The 14575-nt window shown below is 33.4% G+C and overlaps 1 protein-coding gene across 12 annotated transcripts in view; it reads left to right on the top strand.

Moving 5' to 3' along the window:
- The window catches only part of PCNX1 (pecanex 1), a 179625-nt gene that overhangs the window by 59569 nt on the left and 105481 nt on the right, over nt 1-14575 (top strand). For 9 of the 12 annotated variants that reach the window (XR_012329918.1, XR_004525034.2, XR_004525033.2 and 6 more), the window contains exon 7: nt 9237-9369. The exons of 2 other annotated variants lie outside the window; for them this stretch is intronic. Coding sequence is in view for 7 of the 10 variants with exons in the window: in XM_073800299.1 (XP_073656400.1) it covers nt 9237-9369 (133 nt within the window). In the remaining 3 variants the exon portion in view is untranslated. The remainder of the gene's footprint in view (nt 1-9236; nt 9370-14575) is intronic. One more of the 12 variants, XM_033850975.2, reaches the window with a different exon arrangement.

Here is a 14575-nt window from a genome sequence, read left to right as displayed (position 1 = left end):
GAATTTTATTAGGGCGCCAAACCATTTTTAGTTCTCTCTTATACAATGTGTGCTACTGAACTTTCAGAATCAGGTCGCTCAACCTGTTATATAAGATTTGTCCAAATATTACTTTAGCTCTGACTGTGTACTTTGAAAACTTGTGGCTCTTTTTTTGTCTGTCTCTTTGGTTTTATTTCTTGCTTACTCAAGTTTTAGGCATTAAAAACATTTTATTTTTTTTCTGTAACTTCACATCAAATTTATTAATCAGCGTTTATAGTTTATATTGACATTTATTGTCCATTAGTGGATATATGGTGCTCCCTATGATAACAGTGATGCTGTTTTGATTAAAGTAATAGCTTATTTATTTCAGGTTTATGAGGAATTGTGCAAAATTTGATAGGTGATTTTATATTGTCAGTGTGTATCGGCCATTTTGTTTATTTCAGAGTTGTTTCTTGGTATTTCCTTCTGCCCAGAACAGTTTGCTTACTGTTTGGTTATTATGGAGTCTCGTTCTTGACTAGAATCAGAAGAGTGAAGTCCTGTGTTGCTAGCTAGCACGTGGCTTTTTTATCCTCCACCTCATATCCTTTAATAAAGCTTATATCTTTAGTTTTAAAGTTTATAGTCTGTTGGTGTAGTAATGTTCAGTCTTTTATGAAAAGTTAAGCTGAGTTTTTTGTTTGCACAAACATTCTGAAACAAGGAACAAGCTTTTTCTCTCAAAGAATTCTAATTTCACCCACAGTGTTTTAAAAGTCCATAATGTGGTAAACATTCTCTTCTTTTGGTATAGTTTCTAACAAAGATTAATTTCTAATGGGAATGTAAAAAAATGATCTTTAGTACCTAAGGAAGAAACTAGGCTGTCAGACCTAAATATTGAGAACTAATTATATCTGAAGTTATAATCATTTGGTGACAATATAGTAATTAAATTCCCTCAAGTCTTTGATGTGGGTATCATTCTGTTTTTTATAAAAGGTCTGCAATGCTTTTAGTGATTTCTCACACAAATCATATCAGATATGTTCACAATATGCAAGAAACCATTGGGTTTAAAATTATAGCTTAATTTTTATTAAAGTTGTCATTAAAATAAATTTTAAGAGTGAATATGCAATGATAGAAAAATATTGCTGTTCTAAATATTGTTGAAATGTAAATACTAAAATATATGTAAGAGCTATAGTAAATCTTATGTCTTTGTCTTTAAAATGCCATTTCCTCTTCACAGGGACGTGGGGCGTTCTGTTTTTTAGGAAAAGTTATATGAAGGTCTTATTTGCTTCTCAGTGCTGATCTTTGACTAAGATGAGCCCTCATTTTTCGAGATTCCAGCTTTTGTTTGTGTTCTTATTTTTTTTTAATAAAACAAATCATCGACTGTTAATAAGAAACAAATAATGAACTAAAAATTTCCAGGCACTTTAGTGGAATAAATGTAATCATCTCCGGGCTGTTAAAAAACATTTTTTGCCAAAGGAAGGCATTGTCGGGGCTATTTTTCTTTGAGCTTCAGTGTGTTTAGAATAAAAATAAGATCAAAACTAAACTGCTTAAACGTATTGGATTTATATTTAGTTGGTTTTCATGACATTTTATGAGGGTCTTGTTTGGGCTTTTTGGATGATTGGTGGTAGTGGGAGGGGATATATTTTGGTTTTCATTATTTAAAAATTATATAGACTCCCAAGTACTTTGTAAAATTTATTAGATTGTTACTTCTTTTTGATAATTAGGAGAAATTTTTCTTGGCTATCTGTTCTGCTTTACATACTCTGCTCCTGAAATGTGTCAGCACAACAGAGGATACTGCTTGACCATTCACATGGCTATACATAAACCATAAGTAGATTTTATCCTAATGAATTTGGACGTGTTAATGAGCTCTCTGATGATTTCTTTTTGTCTTATCTTTAAGCTGAATGGGTGTTGGTCCTGTGGAAGGATGGAACTAAGGAAGTGTACTTTAAAGTAGTAAAATAAAATATTCTAAAATAGCAGGTACCTAATACAGTGACGTGGAGTCATACATCCTTGTTAGTATATGGGCTCATTGTAGTTGTGACTCCGGGAAAGCTGCTTACCTTCTTAAGCCTTGGCTTCCTCATCTTAAAATGGAGATGATAGTAGTTTCTATCCCACAGAGGTTTGTTTTTTGTTTTTAATAGATCTTTATTGGAGTATAATTGCTTCATGATACCGTGTTAGTTTCTGTTGCACAACAAAGCGAATCAGCCACATGCATACACATGTCCCCATGTCCCCTCTCTATTGAGCCTCCCTCCCACCCTCCCTATCCCACCCCTCTAGGTGGTCACAAAGCACCGAGCCAATCTCCCTGTGCTATGCTGCTGCTTCCCACTAGCTATCTGTTTTACATTAGGTAGTGTATGTATGTCGATGCTACTCTCCCTTCGCCCCAGCTTCACCCATCCTGTAGGGTTTTTATGAGGACTAAAGGGGTTAATAGATGTAAAATGCTTACAACAGTGCCTGGCACGTAGTAACAGCTTAATAGTGCTGATGTTTCTATTTCACAGGCCAGTCTGTTACACTACTCATATGTATCCTGTCCTTAAAGTTGAAGAAAATGATTAGATATAGAAAAACATTAAAGATACTCTCATTGTGCCATTGTGAAACTCAATAATAGTAAAAATAAATAATCTGAATTCCTAATTTCTTACATAATACCAAAAAGAAAAATATTTTTATTAACATCTAATCTAGTAATACGGATTTTAATCTTACCTTGGCAGCAATAGGTCATATAACTTTTCTTTTGATACTGAGTCACATAGCAAATGATTGTTTTCATAGGACGTCTCACCGTTGATCTAGTACTTTGGTTAAAATTGGATTTCATCCATAATGTTCTGTGGTTGCTTAGGCAGGAAAATTTTATATTCAGGCTAAGACATTTCTATTGATGATCTCTTGTTTTTGCATTTAATTTTTCTTTTATAATTATAAAGCATATCTTCAATAACTTATGACTAGTATTTTAGGAATAAAAAGTACAGACAAGTTATATACGATAGAAAATTATCCTGTTTTCTTTTGGGTAACTTAAACTTATATGTTGCCTGATTCAACAGACTGTAAAGAGCAACCAGAATAGGAAGGTTTATATTCATTCTGTTATTCTTTGTATTTTTTTCTGAATTTCTCAACCTCTGTTTTTCTGTTTGAGAAAATTATTTTAAATGTAATACTTGGGTCACTATTTTATAAGCATGAAATAGGATCCTATTATAATATTTTTGTGTTAGGAACCAAAGATAGTCTTTTTTTAAGGGAATATCACTTTATTTAAAGAAAAACCAAACCTTCTTGATAAACAGTTTATGAGGGTTTGTACCATGCATGTAAATTTGATCCCAAATATCATTGAAAAAAAAAGACAAAGACCACTGAACAGACAAGAATATGTGGATTAAAGCTGTTTTATTTTACTGAATAGAGGGACTCTAAATTCTAAGAAACTTAATTTTCTGATTTCCCAGTCAAGATAGTAAGTGAGAAGAAGAAAATTAGTAGAAAGGGAGGGGTGCTTGTAGAGGCTAAAAATAATGACAGCAGAAGAAATGCACTGCTAATTCTACGGAAGCTGGAATAACCATACACACCAGTGCCAAAAACAGAATGGTAGGGAGTCATTAAATCCAGGGCAAACTATGTTAATTTGTTCAAGGACATCATAGTATCATAACTTAATGCTGTATTACAGTATAACGCACTAATAAATGTATGTGACTAAGGAAAGATTGTATTATATTTAGTCTGTACCGAGAAGAAAGCTTAGACATATAAAACCACATAGAAGGATGCTCATTAGATGTAGTAAGCAGGTTTGTATGCTTCAGTTACTTGAAAAAATTATCTTCTTTTAAAGCAGTGTCAAGAAAAGAGGTATTTTATTGATGAGGCAAATAAGGGTTTGTGTATCAAATTCCCAAAACCAGCCCATTCTTTCTAGCAGCAGTAAAGTTCTGTATAAGGATTCAAACAGTTACATTTTAATACCACCTCTAATTACTAACTGGATAGTCCGGCAAGCCATTAAACCTGTCTCAATTTCCTCAATTGTGAAACAGTAATAATAACTGTTCAAGCATGTCTCACAGTTAATGATCAGACTCTAACAAGCTTCCATGTGTCAAGTGCTTTTTAGATTTATTATGAAAACTAAGACACTGATGCCATTTGTAAGGAAGTTTTCCTTTTCAAATATGTCACTTCAAATATATATTCTTCACTAATGATCCCTTATTATGTGAGTCTCCTGAAAATATATTCAAAATTGTTTCTGAGTGCAGTTTTCCAGGAGAGAGGGTCTATCAGACCATTCACAAAGGATTCAAAAAGATTAGGAACCACCTATGAAAGTAAGTAATCCTTAAACTATATATCTTTTAGGAAATGTTCCTAAATGACTCCAGAGTATCATTTAACTTTGTCTACCCAACTATATTTGTGTGACTGCCTGGGATTATGGAGAGTATCAATAAAGATATGTAAATTCTCTAACTCAAGATACAGCTAATAATTTTGTTGTTGTTTGCTACTGTTTGTTGGTTTATGTCTCAAAAAATAGAGTAGACCTTTAAAATGTTTTCATAGATGGAAATTATTTTAATTCAGAATGAATGCTTAGAAATTGTGCAGCAGATTCTTGTTCTTTGGCCTCCCAGAAAATGATGCTTGTAAGCATTTGTTTCTATATTAGAACAAAATCTTTGCATGCTGATGTTAGCATCATTCTTGACTGACATGGAAAGTAAGAAAGGGAAAAGATGTTTAGATAAAATGGATTTCATGACTAGACTAAAATATTTCCTTTAAAATTTTTTTGCAAAATCATTTGAATGTTCATTTCTTCATATAGTAACTTAATTCTTAAGTAAAATAATTTTTACCTTGAAGAATATTTCAGTGTATTTCAGAATGTTTATGTTTTAATTTTCTGAAATGTGTATATATTTGTTTCATACTTTCATCTTTTTTTCTTAAAGTGTTGGCTTAAACAGCTTGCTTCTGTGGTACCAAAACACACATTTTTATTTTCGTGATCTTCCCAAATTTACTCCTTTTTTCCTACAATAGACACTGCCCTCTGAAAACAACACCTTTCTTGAGCAGTGTCTTCTGTCTAAATTTTTATCAATTCATTTACTAGCCATTGAGCTATCACAAGAGGCCAGCCATAGCAGCATGTAACAACTAGAAAGCAGCTTATTACATATGAATCCTTTCACTAGCAGTCAGCTGTATGATTCGCATCATTTTTAAGTGGCATCTTTTTCTATATGTATTTTTGCTCATAACTTTCCAATTTTTGAGATACAGTGTGAACAATCCTCACCTCCTGCCTCACCAAATTGTGTTCTTTTGTGCCATCCCAGTCATCCTGGAAGTATATTAGTGCCTTTAATGCTTTCCCTGTTTTTTAACAGACTAAAACAAACTGGAAGTCTATTGTTTTAATACCCCCATATTAAAAAAAAAATACTGCATTAAAATAATTCACTATAGAATGTGTAGAATTTTCCTTAACTCGTTGAGATAAACGGGAAGTAACTCCTTAGGCGGGAGGTGTGTATTTTGTTTTCTCTGTGGTCTTTAGGAATAGATCAGACCACAGCTGTCTAAAATATCATTGGATATCTGTGCCTTGTGCATGAGAGTGTTTAAACTTAATTGAATGATTGTATCACTACTCCAGAAATACAGGTAAATTATCTGAAGTTATCTCTTAAACTTATGATCGTAATTCAGTCTCTTGAAGTCTTTTTAACACAAAGAAATAATTAGAAAGTCAAGACTCTTATAATTTTTTAAAAAATGTTAAAAAATTCACATTTGTCTAAATATATGTCCTTGAAAGTGCTTTATATCTGTCTTGCCATTCATGGTTTTTGAATCACTTGAATGTGGTTTTTTTCTCCTTTACCTACACATGCATAAAATTTAGTTGTACCTAGAGTGCTAAATTTTTACTGTTTGCATTTTATACTCATTATTATACTAGTTAATTTTATTCTTTGCCAGGGGATACTGAGTTTTAAGCAATATCAACTTCAAAACCAGGTTTTAAAGTGTTTTCTCTCTCCCCTCTGGTTCCCCAGTTAAAATATTTTGTTGTTGTTGTTTTCTTTCTCTTATAAAGTTAAAGGATTCAAAAAGAGTTTTTTGTAGTTGGATTGTGGAAGTGAATTTTCATCAAGTAAGGCTATAACTTATGTGACTGAGCATGCTTACAGCAAATTATTTTTAAGCTTTAGACACTTTTTCCCCCTCGGCTCTAATAGAACTGGACCCCCACTGGAACCTGTTCCAAATGGAAATGTTCTATATAAGTAGCACCTTCCCAGGGGGGGCATGGTTTAATCTTATTTGTGTGACCATAAATAATAGCACAGTGTTTTCAGCTGAATGTGTGATCCTAGCTACTGTTAAACGGGTGGCTCTAGTAAACATTGAATATTCTTTTATCATCGGTTATTTATACCCTGAATATTACAGAGGATAACATGGGCAGTAATCAGAACTCTATTTTAATATGTTGTTCTATGGACGTCTAAACTTTTGATATGTTTCTAAAACTATTTTCTTAAGAAAATAATGTTAATAGTTATTTTGCAGATAACAAAATGTAAGTGGTATGTTACTAGCAAAAAAAAAAAAAAAGTGCCTTCTGGAGAAGCCAAAGAACATTTTGACTACAAATGGACACTGTAGTTTTGTTTTTTTGTCCCAATACTATGGAATAACTAGCTTTTATTTTAAATTAACCCCATTAAGTCCTCAGTAGAAGGAAGATAGTAAAGAAAGCTGTTTCCTATGTCCCTTCTTCCTCTTCTCAGTATTCAGTGATCATCTATTCCTTCTGAATAATTTTAGTACATTTTATGGATTAAATTATCCCCTATAAATTCTATCTGGGTAAATTTACTCTGTTATTTTGATTGAAACAACGTATCTAAAACTAGAATGAATGTTTGATAGTTTCTTAAGAGAAGTGAATTGACCTGTGAATTGAGCAATAGTTTATTACAACAAAAGAATAGAAATCTTCAATATAATTTCAAAAATAAGTCTTGAATTGAGGTTTAAAATAGTGACTTAAAATTTCATAACCCAAATTAACCTTACTGACGTCTGAGAACCATTAATAGGTATACGAGTCACTCATCTAACTTCTCATTTCTTCTTTCAAGTGGCTTGTTTGCTTTGTTTTATCCTTCATCCAATGACTGCCATGCCAATATTATGTTTTCTTCTTAGTGACAGTGCTGGTTACTCTTTCCTTTGTTGAGGTCTTGGTTGTCAGGAATAGGCAAAGCACACAATATGCTCTGTAGGTTACAGTGACAAACAGGCATCCTTGACTCTAAATCAGCACCATACGATACAGCTTTCTGTGGTGATGGAAGTGTCTGTATCTGGCCACATGCAACTGTTGAGCGCTTGAAGTATGGGTCATGAATCTGGTAAACTGAACTTTTAATTTTCATTAATTTAAGTTTAAATAGCCATATATGGCTAGTGGTTACCATGTTGGACAGCACAGTTCTAAATAATCATATTTAATCAGCATTATTTATTCTCACAGGTCATATATAATTTTTGTATACATGAGCTTTTACATCACAAGTAACAGCCTTTTCACATTAAAGGAATTCTCATTATATCACAATAAAACTGGTGAAAGAAAAGAAAAGAAGTATTAGCTCCGGGAGTCAAGTTTGGTTTGGATTCAAAGCCCCAAAGCCTCATTCTGATTTAGTTTTCTAACTTTAGAATGTCACTGGAGTGCGTGAGCAGAGAAAGAAAGAAGGAATGTAAATTGTTGACCCGTTATTTGTGACTTACACTTCTTACCGGCAGAAGCTTGCCAAGTGGGTGAAATAATTCTGTGCTTGTCATCCCTTTAATAAAAGAAAACATTGCCTAAAGATAGAGAAGTCCATGTCTTCTGGAGGTAATCCATATATTCCTAATTATAATGGGTTAATTACACAAAGAACGTTCACTGGGGCAGCCTGGGGAAGGGATAAAGGTGTAAACATTTAAAAGAATACTTTATTAAAATCAACATTTAAATTGATGGAAATGGCTGTTGCTAAGCAGAATAATGATGAGAATTAGTAACGCCTTCAAAATGTCAAGAACACTTGTCAGAGAACTGAAGTCAAAATACAACACTGTTGATTTTGTAATCCATTTCATACTTGCTGAAAAGAAAGAAATTTTCATTTGTTGTAAAAAAAAAATGTCATCTGGCCTAAGTTGTTTTGTCTTTATTCATATTTAGTATCAAAATACCCTTTCGCAAAATCAAAATGATTCTTAAAATATTTAGATCACTATAGGAAACAATTGTTTTAGATTCAAATGGATAAACATCATTTTGCGTTTTGTTTTAGAAACCCAAATCAGTCATGGTTTTATAAAATTTTATGTAATTCTATTAAGCCATAGTTTCGATTTTCTCATTGTTATATATTTGGTTTTAGTTTGTACTTTATTGCTTTTGGATTAAGCTATGGGTTTCTAATATTTTTGGTGATATTTTGCTGACATTTGCTTCCTAGTGTTGAGGGGACCAGTGTGAGGGCATGGAGTTGAATAAAGTTTGATGGTAGCCAACTACTCTACAGTTAACATGTACACATGCTACCTTGAATTGAGCATTTAAAAAGCTAGTTGTGCAGCATAGCAGGCAGCAGTTTCATTTAATGCTGCCAAAACTATGGCACAGGGTAGTGTGAGATAAACTTACTGCCTGACTCCTCGTCATCACAGGTACTATCATTGTTGCTTTTACTGTCTTCATGAAAGGAAGAAATTAATGCCCCTTTACCATTGGTTGGAACTGACACATACAGTACCTTTAAGGCTGACTTAAAGGGCTAGTAGAGGAATATGGGACTAAATAAGACTTCTAGAAAAAGATTTAAAACAACAGAGATCTTAAAATAGAAAATTGAGGTTGAAGAGAAGACGGTGAGGCCAGATAACATCAGAAACATTATTTTTAAAGAAACAGTTATCTTTAATAAAAAGGATTGTGTGTAGTCCCTGACTTCCCACCCTCAAAGTAGAGGGAACTTGACTAACTGAGCCAAAAGGTTTTCATAGGTTCACTGTTAATCTGCCGTATCTGGGGAGGACAGGCTCAGCTGCTGTTTACGCCTCTGACCTAGGCTCCTGTTTGACCTAAGTCTGTCTTAATGCAGCAGCACAGGCCAGCGAGGAGGCAGTGTCATTTCGCCGTGAACGCAGCACATTTAGGCGCCAGGCAGTACGGCGCCGGCACAATGCAGGGAGTAACCCTACCCCTCCTACATTGCTCATCGGATCACCCCTAAGGTATGGTATTTTAAAATTCCACCAAGGTTAACATGCATGTAACAGACCTCTAACTTGTTCTGTCAGTCTCAAGAAAGCATTTATTAAATAGCTTTGTTTTTCTTTTTTCTTCCAGTTTCTCTCCTATACTGTACGCTTCTTTAGGCTTTCTCTGCATGTGACTGAGCTTATTGAATTATGCATGTCTTATATTGCATTATTTAAACAAAATGATCAGATTGGTTTAGCCAATTTTAAATCACAAAAATTATTTTAGGGCAGTTATAGAAATGTAAATAGAGGCCTTAAGTCAGCTTTTCATTTTTTTTCCTACACCAAATTAGTAATATTAATGCAGTATTTTTCCCGAACACCTTGAACAGTGTTCAGTATGAACAAATATGGACTGAGTGGTGAGCTTGTTGACGTCAGCCTGATAAACCAGTTTGATTATTTTATTTCACTAAAATATAATATATTTTATTTTGCATTGCTTGAAAATTAAACACCAGGACCTAGTAAATGACACGGAACTAGAATATTTAATTTTTGGGAACTTATGGTCAATTGGAGATATATATATATATATATATATATATATATATACACACACACAGATATATATATTTGTATGTACATTTATGGTGAATTTCTCAACCTCTATAGTATGCTGAACAAAAAAAAATTATTTTTCCAATATTCCTAATTAGGAAAGCATCTATTTATAATCTTGGGAGTAATTTTTAATTGAAATTCTTAAGCTTTTTTATTCTCAGTTATGTCAAATCTAATGAGCCTATGGCTTGAATTAGAAATATAAAAAAACCTATTCAAAAGACTTATGCTTTATTTAAAGAATACAAATATGGACGAAAATATATGTGCTTGCTTAAGCAGTGCGTATGTTATTATAATGTATGCTTTTATTAATCTCTTGTGTCCAAAAGCATCATTACCCAAATTATTTTACTACATTTTGAAATTCAAAAGGAAGAAAATTTGGTGAAATAACTGCTGTTGAATGCATGGTAGGTTTGAAGAGATAAATCTCTTCCCTTGTTAAAATCTTGTTCATGAAAGTAGCAAAATCCTTATATCTGTAAATCACTGCTTTATTTTATATTCTCCTTGGGATTTAAGACTGGATTGTTTTTCTGAGTTTTACATTACAATCAGGAACTTCATCTTTCATAGATCATGTTCCTAATTAATCCTGCAGTAATACATAATTTATAATGCAGTGTGGATTAGTTAAACCAATGTTTAAAATATAAAAATGGGAAAGCAACCATTGAAAAGAAACATTTGGTCTAGAAATCTTTTCTGAGTGCCTTTACTTTTTGTGAGCCCTCCTCTTCTATTTCCTTTGCTCCCTGAGGTAACTTTTTTTTGCTGATGGATTTGGGGTATAGTCCCAACCTGCAGAAGGTGTTCACCATTTCATTTTACTTTTCCTATTTTGTGTTTTCTAACCTCTTCTTTTTTTCCCCTTGAATTATACTTGCCATAGACATATTCTTTGCTTACCTTCTCACTCCATGTTGATATTTCTTAATCTTTTTTAACCTCTTTAGTCTTTATAAATCCTTTCATTCTTTGGATCTCACTCTCTAAACAAATGTAGACAAATTTGGTTTTTTTTCTCTGCCTGGTGGAATATTAAAGAACTGTTCTAACTCCAGCCAACCACATAGGATTTCTAAGGTTTTAAATACATCACCATTCAAATGAGGATATGCTGTGAGCCCTTTATTTGTAAAGGGCTCACATTAGGATTTTTGGAAAGTAGTCTTCCAATAATCAGTCAGCATGTAGATTTTGTTAAGGTTCCATGGTATTTCCAGTACAAAGATTGCATGTATCTTAAAGAGGCTGACTTCATTATGAATGAAATAAGATAAAATTTAGCTGTGAGGAATTAGGAGAAACACCAATTGAATAAAACCATCTTTTTTAATTGCAAAAATATTCAGGTAAAGTAATAGTGGTATTCTCAATGTGAGTTACATAATAATCTCATATTTAAATAAATATAGGATAGCATGGTTATGCAAAACTTGAAAAACTTGTCAAAAAGAAATGGAATAGGTATGATAACACTTTAATTATAACTACTCTATAAATATCAGTAAAATCTATTAACTTATTTTAAAGTTTAATGAATAGTGTAAGTAATCAACAGTCTAAAAAGCAACTTGGTAGAGTATATGTCTCCAAAGATTGGGAGTGAATCATCAATTTCCTCACAAAGAGAATTTGCATGTATTTTTTATGCTTGTTAGAATATCCTATTTCAGAATTACTTTTTAAAGTTTTTTTGTTCATTAACTTAACCTTGTAGGCCCTTATTAATTCTTCCCAGTTACTAGAGCTAAAAACAAAAATGAATATTTAAAAATTCTATAATAATATTAAGAGTTGGTTCTATATTTATCAGCCTAAATGTGATATCTTTTAGAACTCTAGTTAATGGACTGGAATGAAAATAAATCATCAGTGCATTTGGGGGAAGGGAAAGAAGCTTTACTGTATTCTTAAATTTATTTATTTATTTATTTTTATTTTTTATTTTTTGCGGTACGCGGGCCTCTCACTGTTGTGGCCTCTCCCGTTGCGGAGCACAGGCTCCGGACGCGCAGGCCCAGCGGCCATGGCTTACTGGCCCAGCCGCTCCGCGGCATGTGGGATCTTCCCGGACCGGGGCACAAACCCGTGTCCCCTGCATTGGCAGGAGGACTCTCAACCACTGCGCCACCAGGGAAGCCCTTAAATTTATTTTTTTAAATATAAGATTGAAAGGCTTGTAATCAAATAAGGTCATAGTAATAACTGAGTCCATAATTGGAAATTCATATCATTTTGTGGTACACAGGAAGGAATCCACCAGATATTTGTTGCTTGTGTACTGTGTTCAAGATACTCTTCTGAGTGTTCTCTGGAGATTCATAGCAATAATGTGATCATACTCTTAGAGCTTATTGTTTAGTTGAGGAGATACATACAAAGATAACAGTGTAAGGCAGAATGTGTCAAATATTAAGTAAGTGGTACAGAGGAAGGAAAGACCAAGACCAACTATTTTTTTATCATTTAAATTAGAAGAGTTAATTAATTAGTGAGACTGCGTGTCAGTGATGCTACTGATAATTAACGGTTTAGAAACCTAAATTTCTACCTTTTGCTGTGTTGTGAAATAGTTGCTACCTTTTCTGAAACTGATAGTTTTGATATATAATTGGTATTGTAAAAAAGATTAATTTTTGTCAATTATTAGTTAGCTTAAGGTGAAGTACCACCTCCAGGAATAGTTTTCCTAGCAATTTGTGCAAAAATAATACGCTTTTTTCTTGTTGAACGATTCTTGAAAACAGGAATTCAAGGGACATAAATACTTTTTGTCTAGCTTTTGATGTTCAGAAACTGGACATTTACAACTGCATAGATTTTGGCTAATTGTCTTTGTTTCTTTATTCTGGAGTTGATTTTCATGCACTGCCTAATATTTTGAAAACCTTTTATATATTGATATGTTGAAGATTAGCGTATTCTCAATACGTTCACATTAGAATACATCTAACTGCCGTATAGCACCTTTGTTTATGACTTCTAAGTGAAGAAATTGATGGAAAAATTTGTTGAGTATATATATACGTATATTATAAAATTTTGTCTTCTGAATCTGAAGGATCATAGTACTTGAGCTACTCAAAATTTTCTCCCTTGTGAAATTTGGTCATTTTGGTAAGGTTTATGGATAACTTTAGATGGCTTCCAAGGACAGACTTACTATTTATAGTTATGACTTAAAAAGTTAGTGCCGGTAAGCATTGTAAGTGTTTTGCAGACTTATTTGTTTTTAATATGTTGCATACATTCCTGTGCTCTATTTAGATTATGTACTTTTTTTTTTTTTTTTTTGGCGGTACGCGGGCCTCTCACTGTTGTGGCCTCTCCCGTTGCGGAGCACAGGCTCCGGACGCTCAGGCTCAGCGGCCATGGCTCACGGGCCCAGCTGCTCCGCGGCATGTGGGATCTTCCCGGACAGGGGCACGAACCCGTGTCCCCTGCATCGGCAGGCAGACTCTCAACCACTGTGCCGCCAGTGAAGCCCTAGATTATGTACTTTTTATTGGCTCTAAAAGAAGCCTGAAAAAAAATTAATGTAACAGAACTTTCTGTGGTGGTGGAAATATTTTATAATCTGCACTGTCCAGTATAGAACACACTAACTACTAGCTTCTGCTCACTCTGGTAGCTGTGGTAGCCATGGTAGCCACTAGCTGTGTTACGTAGCTCTTGAGCACTTGAAATACAGTTAGCATGAATGAGGAACTAACATTTTAGTTACTTTAGTCATGCGTGGCTACTGTATTAGACAGTACAGTTCCAGAGTGTGTTCTGTTACCATAACCACAGCTTTAAGCAATATGTGAAGTATTTTTTACTTAGTCTTATTTCATGGTTACAGTTGACCCTTAAACAACATGGGTTTGAACTGTGTGGTTCCAATTACATGTGGGTATTTTTCGATAATAAATACTGTAGGGTGACATGATCCGTAATTGGATGAATCTTTGGACGCTGAACTGTGGATAAGGAGGGGCACTATAAGTTATACGCGGATTTTCAACTCTGGAGATTCGGCTCCCTAACCCCCGCGTTGTTCAAGGCTCAACTCTGCTTCAAATTACAGCTCTCTTCCCAGTCTGCAGCAGGATTAGTCTTGTTTTATAGACATCAGAGAAACCGCTGCGTTTAATTCAAAGGATTAGAGAGAAGTTGATACTCATGAAAATGATAAAGTTACTGAATAAGGCCATTCTAAGTAGCATACTTCTTTTAAATCCTAAAAGGTCTAATAATAGTGCAGATATGCATTGAACATTATGTAGAGAATGACATATAATAATTATACTCAGAGTGTTTTCATGAGTTTCATCAGTTTAAATTTGAGTGTTATACTAAGAAAGTTAAAATTCATAGTGTTTTAAAATATATATAAACAAAAAATGAGTTAAGAATATAATATAGTTTCTTAATTTTATCTAATTTTTAGATACTTTAGATAATTTTAATAACATTTATAATCACAAAATACTAAGTATTTTTAAATTTTTGTAAAATTCAGAAAAGACTATAATATCCCTTGAGAAATTACTGGTTTCCAAATTATTTTTATGGTTTTGTAAAACGATGGTTCTTGTAATGAAACTTTGATATGAATTGG

This window comes from Tursiops truncatus, chromosome 2 (assembly GCF_011762595.2).
Source record: "Tursiops truncatus isolate mTurTru1 chromosome 2, mTurTru1.mat.Y, whole genome shotgun sequence".
Classification (NCBI taxonomy): domain Eukaryota; kingdom Metazoa; phylum Chordata; class Mammalia; order Artiodactyla; family Delphinidae; genus Tursiops; species Tursiops truncatus.
This window is presented reverse-complemented; position numbering and strand designations above follow the sequence as displayed.